The sequence below is a fragment of the Cottoperca gobio genome, chromosome 16, assembly GCF_900634415.1.
Source record: "Cottoperca gobio chromosome 16, fCotGob3.1, whole genome shotgun sequence".
Taxonomy (NCBI): Eukaryota; Metazoa; Chordata; class Actinopteri; order Perciformes; family Bovichtidae; genus Cottoperca; species Cottoperca gobio.
In genome coordinates this window covers 20,005,523-20,019,630 of record NC_041370.1, presented here as the reverse complement: position 1 = coordinate 20,019,630, position 14,108 = coordinate 20,005,523, and the positions used below count along the sequence as shown (strand labels likewise).

At 39.4% G+C, this 14,108-nt stretch overlaps 1 protein-coding gene across 1 annotated transcript; it reads right to left on the bottom strand.

Moving 5' to 3' along the window:
• Nucleotides 1-303: 303 nt before the first annotated feature.
• Nucleotides 304-837, bottom strand: LOC115021201 (hepcidin-like). Its single transcript, XM_029451455.1, has 3 exons — nucleotides 751-837; nucleotides 574-651; nucleotides 304-399 (listed from the first exon to the last, which is right to left on the bottom strand). Exons 1-3 carry the CDS (start codon nucleotides 835-837, stop codon nucleotides 304-306), a joined length of 261 nt encoding a protein of 86 aa, XP_029307315.1.
• Between the last annotated feature and the right edge of the window lie 13,271 nt (nucleotides 838-14,108).

Here is a 14,108-nt window from a genome sequence, read left to right as displayed (position 1 = left end):
ATGGATATCAGAGTATTGTAGAATTGAGAGAATAGAGAAAGCCTTGAAAGTTGAACTATGATAATAATTTTTATTCATAAACAACACTTTTCCAAACTATATTCTATTCGCAGTTAAATGTATTGTTCATAGACTTTAGTATATGCAGACACTTGGTAAAATATGTAAGCACATCATATGCAGCCATAAACTACAGCAAGAACAAATCAGAAACATCCTCAACATTTACATGTCATAACTACAATTGCTTCAAGACAAAAATCAGAACAAAGTTTTATTTAGTGTTTGTTGCATCAGAATTCCTCAGAATCTGCAGCACAATCCGCAGACGCCGGGGGTGCAACAGCCGCAGCAAAATTTACACTTAACACCGCGCTTCTGTCTGTTGTTGTACGGCATCTGTGTGAGAGACAAAAGACATGAGCAATGTGTTCGTGTGCAGCCTCATCACTCTGTGTATTCTCTCTCCTGCTATGGAGAGCATCAGGGCACTTTGTAGGGAAAACACACATTTACTTTCATTTTAATTCTCTCAATGTATTTGGCCAAATTCCTTCAGTTAACTTCACATACCTTCCATGAGTCCACTGACGTCTCCTCATGTTCAGTAACTGGACTGTCATTGCTCATTGGCTCCTCCAGCTCCTGCACCTGTTGATGAATTGTCAACATTTACAGTAGGAGACACTTTTTAGCATTTTGTCAAAACATCAACAGCTAATAAGTTAATCAAATGAGTAAAGTGTTTACTTCAGTGACAGGGACAGCAGAGCTCTCCTGGATACAGATTAAGGTGAGCACGACGGCCACTGCAACTGCAACACTGAATGTCTTCATCTTATGAGTGTTTCACTGCTTTAAGTTTGTATGTGAACTAGATTTCTTCAGATTTGTTGGTGACTTTTTGTAGTTCTCTTGTCTGATGGTAGAGTTCGTAAAATTTGCTGGTATTTATACTCACTGAGACCTCTGTTGCTTCATCACTGACAGCATGTAGCTGCTTCCAGGAATGGGATTGCATCTCTCTGTGTGATGCTAGCAATGGAGTAGGAAATTCCCGAACAACAAAAATGGGAAATTCTTTTTTTAAATGTACACCTATGTCACTGTTCCACAATATCAAATCATTCATTAACTGTGTTCTTTCTTTATGGTTTTCTATCCTACAAATGTATTCTTATACTTCATCTGTACTTCAAAGAATCTTTATATAACAAATAATGAAAAGCCAAACATGGTGAACATACAACATGAAAATGGCGGCTGATTCTGTAAAAGCTTTTGTTTGCTGATGCTTCAATTAAACAGTGTGACATGTAAAGATATAACCCAAAAATATTCCAATTTTCTACTGGACTTCCCTTAAACACTACAAAACAAATGTAATCTGTCAATGTAAAAACATCAGGTTGTGAATGATAATTCAATAATGGTGGACATGACACAACAAAAAGGAAACCTTTAGACATTTCATGATTATCAGTGGGCTCTTTACGTTGTTGCTTTTATCGATATGACCTCAGCCTTACAAATATGTTGTGCAAAAATTTAAATCCCCTACTTAATTCTCATTTACTGAAAACCCTGTTGACCAGTGTGCTTGGCTCACGTGACCCCAGCAGCAGTGTCAACAAACAGTGTATGGCATGTATGGCTCTACATCTGATGACATTTGGAGTGTTACCTTATCTTGAAATCACTATTTAAATTAGCAACCCATTTCTAGCCATGATGAACTCATCTTTTTTCACGGCAAATACTAGCTGCGGTGGAAACGTTGTCTTGTGAATGGGATAGTTTGAGAAAAGGACTGCTGGAGAGAAAATGAAAGCACCAGTTTCACCCCACTCTTGTTACTTTGGTTATTTCCTTATTTTGGCAATGCTCATCAAAACCCTCTTGGATCCCACTATCGTAGATAAAACATCATATAGTGCCACTGTGCAAAAGAACATGATGAATACAAATAATGAAATACAAGGGCTGTAAATGCTGCCTAAGATGCCTCTATGCAGTACTGAACAAGGTGTGAAACATTAATGCAATTAAATATACTGTATTTCATTGTTTCTATTGTTCATCTTTAAATTGGTTTTCTGGCTCAAAAAAAGCTAGTCACCATTACTGTACAGAATCACTTTGTGGGTCATTGGTTTTCATGTTAAAACTACTTTGTGTAGTTCTCTTAATTTACCTCTAAAAATCATTTGATAATGTCGATCATAAAATTCTACTTAACTACAGTCTTTAGGTCTCACACATATTCAGTTCCACAGTGACCATGCCCTAACAGCCTTGTGAGGAGCAGCCAATGGGGAAACTCCAACACTCAACCGACCAATGGTGTAACTTCTTCGCTCAGTCAATAAGTCAGGGACAGACTGTTGAGTTTAAAGGGCTGGCCCTACTTTGCTGCGTTCCAGCCAAAGATAGTTTTTAAAAATGTTGATTTGTCCTTTAGATAATTAAGTAGATTAATGTTAGCCAACACGAGCGCGAGCTACAGGATGCTGATTGCAGTTCCCTTAACGGCCACTGGTGTCATTAATACAAAGGATTTTCTGAAAATTACATATAGTACCTTTAAACTAACACGTTTCCAAACTATTTCGGTAACATTTATTGTTCATACACTCATTACATAATATAGTGATAAAAACATGATGAATTGCACTCTAGGGACCCAGCTTGAGCAATTTTGCAAACCTGACTTTGACTGCAGTGACCAAAGCTGTTAAAATGAACCCAGGGATGTTTTAGATCTGCAATATGTGAATGACAAATATTTGAAAAAGCGCAAATAGCTGCGACCGGGTACACTGTTTGATATCAACATTTTATGACCTTGACATAAAATGTAGCATTCAATGTAAGGCAGCAATACAGTTATATCATATAGCCTACTTTGTCTGTACTCCAAGCATAATTTTGGTACATACTATATAATTAAGACACATATTTGAAAGACCTCAGTGGTTTCAAATATCCATTGCAATAATACAATCCCCCATTTACTCTATTCATTATTTGATAACCCTGCTGGCCCATGTGCTGGCTTCAGCTGACCACAACGTTATTGTCAACAACCACAAATGGGCTCTAAATGGCTCATATTTTGTGAAGAAGGGGAGCATTACCTAAACTTTCAACCGCTATTTAATCTAGCACATTATGTCCAGTCAAAATGAACACATGTAAATTCAATCCTGTGTCCTAAACATTCCGTTCCCATACAACCAAACTGCATTCTCAATTACGTTTCGAGTGTAATATATTTTCTCCCAGATTAAGGTCTCAGTTTTAAACATGCGGTTAACATTTTAAATTACAACACAACTACTTGGTCAGGTTTAAACAATACAATTACTTCTACTAGGTTTAGCAAAACATCATGGTTTGGGTTTAAATACGTGTGTTTGATATGTATTTTAAGTTACGTACAGGTTAAGTATGTTACATACGTTTATTTTTCTTCACTTCACTTATAAGACGTTTCTCTCAGACCACGGGAAGTATCAAAATATTAAAAACAAAAACAAGGATTTTTTAAATATTAGGATAAAAACAATGTAATAAATGTAGTGCAAATATAGATTAAAAAGATGTGAAGGTAGACAATGCAAGGCAAGGAACGTGTATTTATATCGCGCATTTCAACAAAAAGGCAATTCAAAGTGGTTTGTAAAAAATATTCAAAGCATCAAGGCAAAGTGCGAAAGAAACACATTTTAAATTACATTTAAATCCAATCATAAACAATCCTTAAAGAGCCAAGAGAATATAAATAAAAACTCAAATTGAGTAGCAGTTATTTTGTGGTGTTCTGTGCAAAGTGAGTGTAGACGTGTATGTGCGTGAATGTTTGCATAGGGAGAGTCTTATGCACTGTGCGGTGTGATGGGTAGGTTACAGTCCAGACTTCAGTCAGACGGGAGAGGGTTCAGCATCCTGGTGCATGAAGCTGTTACCCAGTCTGGTGGAGCGGGCTCCAAGGCTCCGGTGTCTTCTACCAGATGGCAGGAGACTGAAGAGGCTGTGAGAGGGATGGGTGGGGTCACTTGTAAATGTCCAGGAGGGAGGGGAGGGAGGCACCAGTTATCTTCCAAGCTGCATTCATTATGTGCTACAGCATAATGAGGTTGGAGGCGGCGCAGCTCCCGAACCATACAGTGATGCAGCTGCTCAGAAAGCTCTTTATGATGCGACAGTAGAAGGAGCACATGATGGGTGCCGGGGCTCTTGCTCTCTTTAGATTACGGAGGGAGTAAAGGATCTAATAGGTTTTCTTGGCCAGTGATGCAGTATTATTTGTCCAGGAGAGGTCCTCGGTGATGCGCACACCCAGAAATGTGGTGCTGCTCACCCATTCCACAGCTGTGACGTTGATGGTCTTGAGCTTGGGCTCTCTAGAAATCACTAACCTTTGTTTTCCCTACATTTAGAGAAAGATTGTTATGCTTGCACCACATGTCCAGTTGGTTGACCTTGTTTCTGTAGTTTGTATCGTCATTGTTGTTGATGTGACCCACAGCAGGTGTGTCATCAGTTAACTTGGCTGCAAATATTCTGACCAAATAAAGCTACTGTTGGCACAATCACAGCTGACAAATTCACCTCTTCAGGCAGATCAATATACCTCTCTGCCCTAGTCTGGGGCACTGACCCTGTCCGTCCCTGTCTCAACAATGTCCTTTCCCATCGCATTTATGCTCCTATTAGGAATTAGAACAACTTATATAACCAAACCCCCCACATTAAGCATCCCCCCCATGCTCCATGTACCTCTCACACCACATTTAGATACCACAGGTTATCTAACTGTCTACAGTGCTGGTATTTCATCTGCATTTCTGTGTGAAAATAAAGATAAGAATTGATCATGGCCTCTAACAATCTCTAGTACACGACAGCCACAGAGTTAATCCACTGTTCTTAGTTTGCTTCCGTTGTGCTTTCCCCTCCTTCCTTGCCTCCCCATGCATGGCAGTTAGTGCCACAGTCATGACTAGTGAGACACAATACTGGGAACTTTGCCAAAGCATGTGTAACACAGGAAGAAAATCCAATGGGAGACCATTGTAATTAGTCCAATAAATGTTTTCACTTGGATGTATTCGAAACAAAGCGGGGCTTATTACAGCGCGCATGGGTTTTATTGTGAGAGCTTGTAAGCGGATGATGTCTTCTCCATGGAGTCAAGGGGCACTGCTTTTCTGTGGCAATGAAACAATTTAACAGGAGCCCTTGCACTAACAAAACCAGTGTTCTGCTACCGTGGACGCACAAAAAGTTAAACTGCTACTCTATTTCCTAATATGAGGATGTAATAAAAGCATCAATGGATTTTCCCTTTTAATTTAAACTCTTTTTTTTAATCCTTTTCCACCAATCCTGATAAAAGCTATATATAACATATACCACTGCAAAGGCACACTGGTTCTAATTAAGTAACATGGATGCTTACGATATAATATAATGTGCAATATTGCTGTTTAATTAGGATTATAGAGCTTCTGAGACGGTTATATGTGTTTAACAGTTTTACAGTAGACTGAAGTCGCGTACATGCCCAGAACAACATTTCGCAACCTGTAGTACCTCCGAGTCGTATATGCAGACACACACACAACCCGGTTTTAATGGGCTGGGGCCACCATTAAGGGCCCTGAAGGCTTCTGCGATAGATGTGGCTTTCCAGAGGGTGCCAGGGTGGGGGGAGGGCTAGAGGGGGCAGAGAGGGGGTCAGGCACATTCACCACTGGGTGTCGGCCGTCCCAAATTGCTGCCACATGAATGGCTTGCGCACTTGTGATTAAGGAAATTAAGTTATGGAGGTGTAGAAGATGGTTTATAAGTAATCTGGATAGGTAGGAGCACTAAGTAACATATAGTAATATAGAGTAAACATGGGACGTGGGGTGACTGGGTGTACATTATGGCATCGATGAGTGATATAAGAGGCCGTTTGCATCGTGGTCGCCATGTGGTAAAGCCTACAAAGCATCCAGTCAAAGAGCTTCCACTGGCCTCTAATTTGCCGCGCCTGTGTCCTGTGTTAGTTAATTAAGCCACAAGATAGCCAGTCAGACTCAACAGTTTTTTTTTTTTTCTGCCCTGCTTCCTGGGAGGCGATATATTTAGCCATCTCGTGTGGCCCTGCGAGGTGGTTGTTTTGAGGTGACAGAGCTGTCTGTTGCGGCCTGCTTGGTCGCAGCCTGTCACGCCTGTAAAAATGTTTGTGAAGTGAAGAACCCAGAAAACTGTGGTCTGGTGCCAAAAAAGGGTCTTCGCTCATTCTCAGCGCGTAATGACAGAGCAACACGATGGTCGCACTTGGTGTGCTGTGAAGTCGCTCGCTCATTGCCTCTGAGCCGTAAACAACAAACTTCTTTTTATTCTTTTATCAAGCATTACAGCAGAGAGTACATATGTGTGGGGGGGAGGAACTTATTTGTTCAGTACCCATCTTCTGTTTAGATCTCATTAAACGTGCCTAGACTACAATTAGCATGGAATCTTAATTTGCCTGGAAAGTTAATTAATCCATATAACGTTCAAGGCAGGCTCGTAAAGACTTATACTCGTATGGCTGCAATATGTTATGGAGACATTTGCAGTGGAAATGCTTAGTCTTCCAGCCACCCAGGAGTATTTAGTAAGCAAAATGGCCTTTTCAACACCGCATCTAGTCTCCCTTTTCAAATTCTTAATGGTCGCCACTTATTCCAAGCAGGCGGTCAAAATGAGGCACACTGGAAATCGCTCCTGTTTTATCCATGTCGCTTTACACCCAGCTTTTATAACGTAACGTGGCAAGCATTACACGATGAGGGACTAATGATATATTTTCTCAGCTGGAACGTGGGAAATGCACCGCGGACCCAAATCAGTGTAGAGTCTCAGTAAATTAGTGTGTGCCGCTAAGTGAAAAGTGAACAGCTTGCCAGAGCTGTACTGGTTTGGGACCCATAGGGAACCCGCTATACCACACGGTGGGAGGGAGAGCCACAGGAGATATCGAACCTATGGCGAAAGGAAGCCCACTGTCAGCGAGAAGTCAGCGAGAGTGTCTGAAAAGCCCAGACTTCACACTCTGACTACTCGGAAATATCCATTTTAATAAGGGGGAAAAGTGGATTTGGCCAGACATCTTCGTTCCTCCCATGGAAACTCATCTGTCCTGGTGTGAGGCGACACCCTCAGTGACTTTTAACTAAAGGGTTGAGCACAGCAGACTTCTGCAAACCAGTAGGCCCCACAGAATGTATCCGCAATTTTCTCCTTTGGTTTCTTTGAAAACAAATTCACGTCCAATCCAATTTGCATGAGCTCCTCTGACTACTGCAGATTGTCTAATTAATACAGCTGTTTCATTTTTTATAGTTTTCTCACATTTTTTGTATCTATTCTTTTTTTGGGAGGGTTCTCCTTTTAAAATCAAAGATCACCACCTCAAGTCTAGTAACAGCTGACTTCATGCCAGCAACTGTCTGTTATGTCTTAAGCCCTATTCGCACGGGAATAGTATGATTTGACGACCTCCAGTAATTTGTAATAATTGTGGAGGTCGTCTGTGATCTTAATCCCGTGCAAATCTGCCTTGTCTGTAATTTGTCAAGTAAAAATTCCACCGCAAATGACCTATCATATTTTGCAAAAACACTGAGGTTATGTGATATTAGTCCCAGAGATGCATATTTGCACGTGTCCCATGTCTTTTTTCTGCCTTTTTCCCCGTTGAGAATTATGGAGGCTGCGTTGGCAATTATAAATGAATGTTTTGACAGACGTTTGGGTGTTAATTCAGGAGGCTCATCTCTCTACACAGCATGGATACGCACTCGTATGACCCCTAGTATATACATAAACTGGCCTATGTAATATAATAATATTTATACTTTTAAATATAAATGTTATATAGTTATTTTCTTATATAAGAGGATTTTAAACAGAGTCTTGACATCATACACTGGCAACACTGTCAGTAAAATCAACTAAAATACACAGGTTTTTATCTATTCTTTTTGTTTTTTCTCCAATAAGGTTCTACATGTCGAAGGTCACCACCTACTTCCTGCTGATTCAAGTTGCTCTGGATACTGCCTGCAATGTCAAACATGTTTTAGTAGGCAGAGGAGATTGAAATACGGGGAGAGTGGGTTTGTCCGGGTGACACTTTCAACAAAGATGTTCAGACATATTGAACCCAGGAATGCATTATAACACCACTATGCCACCAGTACATCCTGCATTCTGACGTTACCATTGTGCAGCTACAGAGCCCATGTAGCTTTTTAGTATGTTGGAAATGGAAACCTACCTCGCTCGCATTTTCAGTGCGCTACAAATGATAGTATCAGTCAATATGCTCTGTTTCTCGCAGTCTTGCATAACAGAGGCACTTCCCTGGATGCAGCATCTAGTCAAAAGGGCATACACAAAATGTTTACAGAAATAGAACGTGTAATCACGTGTACTATTTCTTTAAATACGTTCAATAGAGCAATATATTTGTTACAAATAATGTATTCTTTGATGGTTGCTTAATCTGTTTCTTCCAAAAGATTAAATTAGGACCTACAAAAAATGCTCACAAAGGCTTGAACTCTACCTTGGTTAACTTAAATTTAAATGTTTAAGAGAGCCACATTACCTTTTTTATGATTTTGATTATAATGGGGTCTTATTTAAAACACATGGGTGTAGTAATATTCAGCAGCTGCACAGCTCTGCCTCTGGGGCATTCTTTGTTCAGCTAGGAGGAAGAGGGAAAAAAGGGAAAAGGAAAAGAAAAAGAAAAACTTCCACATGCTAACATTTACACAGTGATTTCTTTTAATTGCACTCTACTTTTTAATTTGCCCTGGACTAATGCTTTTAAAAGTAGGACTGGAGGTATTTTATTGAAGTCATGCCTAGTGCCGGACCAAGTTTTCCTGATTGCTGTGGCCTTGTAGCCTGGCTCTTTCCTACCTGACAACCTGCGTTATTCCTTTCATTCGCTATGTCAAACATGCCACACAGCATTTGGACTTGGAAAGGCGAGGGGAACGCACGGACCGGGCGAGCTTCCTCCAGGTCTCCTCTTCAAAGGATTACGATACATTAGCGTTCCTTGTACTGGGTGAGCGGCAAAGTCGAAAAGAATCATGTTTGTAAGTGGGGTTGAACTGGAAACGCAGATGGCCTAATAGATATATATGTTGCTTTTTAAAGGGGGGAAGAGAAGAATGCTAAACAGATCCTAATCTAAGCAGCCAGAGGGCAGCCCTAATATTTAGTTAAACACTTCCAGTCGTAATAAAGCATTTGTCAAACCGGTGAAAATACATGCAGAATTGATGAGGAGCTTATGATTTTTGGGCATTGGGACATCTTCGGTCCTCTGATACTGCATAATAAAATAAAATGTCCCTTCTGATATTTGCGATTGAGTCGTGTTTTCATTAGTAACTCTTGTATTTGATTGTGTGAGGGACGGATTATACCTGACTAAACTTAAAGAATTCACTGGTGCTAAACGAGGGTCTCCTAACCAACATCTCAAAACTTCTCATTCTGCGGAACACATGGCGAAACTTAAGATCAGTGTAGCATACAAAAGTACCCAGTTTAAAGCACTAAAATCACTCCAAGCCCCAACGAAAAGCCAGCAACGCAGTGGCAATTCATTCTAAGTGTTGTACCTGACAGTGTCAAATTTAAAGCATTCATTTAGATTAATTTTAAAATAAAACTTAAAAAGAAATAAGCATGTACTTAAAAAAGCATGTGGACACATTTTAAGCTTATGTTCTAAATATTTAGAAATAAAACAATTAATTAATTTCTAATGCCACCTTCTGGTATTTCTATTCAATGTTTTACTCATGTGCCACGATAATAACCCCTATGTTCTTCAGTTGACATGGGGGTTTGTCCAGACAATTATTGATATATGTGAGTGTTTGCAATTAAAACAGTCTCCATGGCACACTCTTGCCACCTCATGAATGTTTCTGTAGATTCCTCACTGTGATGATCAGCTGCCAGTTACTTTACTTACTAACTTTATATCTCTGCACACTGCATTACAGCCGCCACAGCCAGGGTGTGAGGAGAGCCTGGCAGATCAACAGTCAAACAAGCCTCTGTCCTCCATTTATAATTACCGCTATAAAAACACAACCAGAGACCAAACGGAGTCATATTTGCAAGGTTAATTGCTGAAAAATAGATGAAGAATTGCTGTTTAGCTAAGAATTAGGTCTGGCCCTGTCACGACCCCAGAGGCTTAAGTTTTACTTTCCCCTATCATGCCATAAAATACTTTTATGATCGCAGTTTCCCAAAGACTTAAGACAGTACCTCTTCTTGCATAGCTGTGAGTGTGTTTGTGTGTAATGCTGGAACCAATATATCAGTTTGTAGATATATCTTTTATATATTATATATTATTTAAATACTTTTTTTGTGTATGCTTTCCCCCCTTCTGTTTCAGCTTCAGAGGTGGCAGTCTGTAAAACCTGCGATTAACCGACCTCATCCTGCCAAAAAGTTATTATCCTTAATATTTTTGCTGTGATTAAATATCCATTTCTAGTGCAGTTTCTACAATGGTGATTCAACCTTTACCAATTTTGTATTTGCCGTTCTGCCCAGTGCTGTTCTGCGCTGATAGGGCTCTCCTGAGAGAGATGTGTAATATGTTTCAAGTTGTTTATTCAGAATAAACAGAGGGAGACCTGGGTAAGCAGTGGTTCTCAACATGGCTGGACAGATGAACAAAAGAGCACCACAAATACCACTCAGTGCTGGCAATAGGGAAGGCAGTGAGGTCATGTCCTCTGGAACTCGATATCTTTTTTCTATTTGACTACTTTAAGGCCATATCTATAAATCTATATGAAAAAACTAGACCGGCAAGCAGCTTACGCAATTCTTATCCTGAGGGACAGCAGTCTGAGGCAGAATCCGAGAGCATGGCTGAATAGAGCTTACGTAAACAGGTGGTTTCACACAGGTTTGTGTGTATAATCAGGCAGGCTGACTCCGACCTGCAGGTGGAGTGTCAGTCTTGATCCAAGAGGGCTGTGGATTATGGGTCTCCCTGCTAAAACGTTTGCCACCAACTCATATTTCATCTCACTTTTAAACTCCATATTACATGTTCCATATTGAGAAGGGGAGGGAAGCTAAGCGGATGTAGTATGCTAATTTCCAGGTTCATACTTGTATTTTGGGTTTCTAGAACATGTTTTTCATGCTTTAATGTAAATAAAAAAAGAAAACACAGTTTATTTCTCATACTGTCTATCTGAATATAACCGTATTGTATTCTGTCTGAAACGCTCCGTTTTAGAACCTGTCTGTTTAAGCCCACCTCTGGAAAAAGCCCAGTCTATGGCATACCTTTGCAAAGGTAGTTCTCCAGATGTAAGTGGAGATACTCATATGGGGGTACTGTATATTGTAATGAGCCTGCATGTGACATAGGACACAAACAACTGACTTGTCTTATTTCACAGTTTGTGGGTCGGGAGACACTCCAGATAGAAGCACTAAAAAAGTGATGCTTTTTCTGAACAGTCATTAAGTAGTATTCTGTTTTTACAAACATTTTCAATTGGTGCATAAAAATCGTAGTGGAAACGCTGACAAAAAAAAGTCTAAATAAAATATTTTTTTATGCTTGGCTGATGAAGTTTTGATATCGATAAAAGCAAAACGCAACATAGTGCAAAAGGAACAGTCTTAGTGAACAAATCAAGACATACATGAAGCATGTGAGTTGAAATTTCAATTAAAGCTTCCGCTCCACTGTGGTAGACGAAAACATCAGATCTCTGTAGTCCGATGTGGAGACGTAACCTTCTCCATGAAACATACATAAATATATATTACCTCCACCAAGGACGTTGTTTTTTTTAGTTAGGTGTGTTTGTTTGTCAGTAGGATTACGGAAAGGCTGCCGGCCCGCTTTTCATGAAACTTGGTGGAAGGGTGCAGCATGGGCCAGGGAAGAACCCATTAAATGTTGGAGTGGATCTGTAACACGGGGCGGATACACACATTGTTTTTCACTGATGGAAACAGCCTTGGCAGAGGTCTTGCGACCTCCGAGTACCCTTCTGGATTCATCATGTTCCCTACATGATCATTATTAATGTAATGTTCGCGTAACAGCAGTGGGTGAAAACATGTATTAATTTGTGCTAAATTTGGATGGAAACTTTGACATATTATTGTTTTAACTGTTCTTTTTTCTTAATCCACATATAAAATGTTCAAACTGGCCTTTAACATCAGTTAGCAGCGGCCTCAGCACTATGATATTGGTACAGTATCAGCCCTTGAAAACAGACGCATCGTCTCTGCACACAAGTACTGTAAGCCTGTTTATGCTGCGTCTTGCACACTCTGTATTTGTTGACATCCTTCATCATGCCGCTGCCATAATATAAGCAGATCTGGATGGTGCTGTTTACTCAGACAAGCTCCGAGTGGATGCCGTTTTTCTGATGAATCGGGCGCTCAGAATAAACAGGAACGCTTCATTAGAGGGGTAAATGGAAAAGTGAGTGTTTATGATCCCAATTACCACCTTTGCTTTAGTGCCTAGTTTAATCATAGCCATATCCTTTTTTTTCCCCCACTCAACACTACAAAGCCTCCCACTACAACACCACACACACACACAAATAAAACTAAGCTAGACCTAAGCGGTTCATTTGTTTGAAACTGCCATGCAACGTGGAAAGGAACTTAGTCACACGTTTATAGATTTAGTGTTCGAGCTATTGTCATTTTTTGTCATTGTCAATGTGATACAAGTTTATTTGCTGACTTGTAAAAAAAATGTGTTTCTCAACTACAATGATGGTTTAGATCCTCGTGCAGTATTCTTCACAAACCGTGTTAGTTTTAAGGGGCTTTACTTTTTAAGGCCTACTCTACGTAGACTGGTGCACATAGTCAAATAACCTGTGGCACAAAACCTTTCACCATGATGATCATCATTATAGTTAATCACCATTCATTTCCAGTTTCACAAGAGCCCACAAGATCAAACATGGAGTATTTTGAGCATTTTCCTATGGCATGGTCTGGAACAACAGTTTGGAGTAATTGAAACAATATGCAGCATATCAACACTCACAGTTACTGAACCATCACCACAGTTTGCAAATATCGTGATAATGACGTAAGCTTGTTTTCTCTTTGTTTGCTGCCACAATAGATGGCACAGCAGCTTGGCCAGTTATATGATACGCCAGCATCACCATCTTGTGGACAGAACAGGTAAAACTCAAATCCACAAAGTTTGTATAGCACCTTTCATACAAACAGGTAGCCTAAAGTGCTTCACACGGCAGGATTAAAAACAACACGTACACAAAAATTAAAACAATAGATTAAATTATGCAAGACTGAAAATTACAACAATGACACCATACAATGGTGGAAATAAATAAGTCATTGAAATAAAATAAATACTAGAGATACAATTAAATGTAAAGACCAATCATTTAAACCTAAATATAAATAATAATTTCTAAATACATAATAATAAATCATCAGAACCTTATGGAAGTCCTGACATCTCGTCGAAGGCACAGTTTTTTGTTCATACTTTTACAGATGTTTGTATAGCACCTTTCAAATAAATAAAAAAAAAACATGGAAATCTCACTTTCTACTATATAGGACCTTTCAAAAGAAAGTGGTGGACGACTATAGTGATCTGACTGCAACATAAAATGAAAGAAAATATAATTTAAGCCTTTAAAGACAAGTAAAAGAGTTGTTTTCATGCTGAATGACTTGTTTCCAAGAGACAAATCTGCACATTGAAGGGTAGTGTTGGTGTAGGTCGACATAGGGAGTGACACGACATCCTTAGTGTGTGTTTGTATATATATATATATATATATATATATATATATAAATATATGTATGTATATATATTGTCTATAATAATAATACAAAAACATGTCAGTTGATTTATTTTGTTTTTTTGTTTTTATTTTAGCACTGTTGTCATGTTCAGGGTTTTTTTTCTTGTTTTTTGTGTCTTCCAATGTTGAAAATTAAGCAAACCATAGTACGGTTTGTTTGCAGAGAGAATA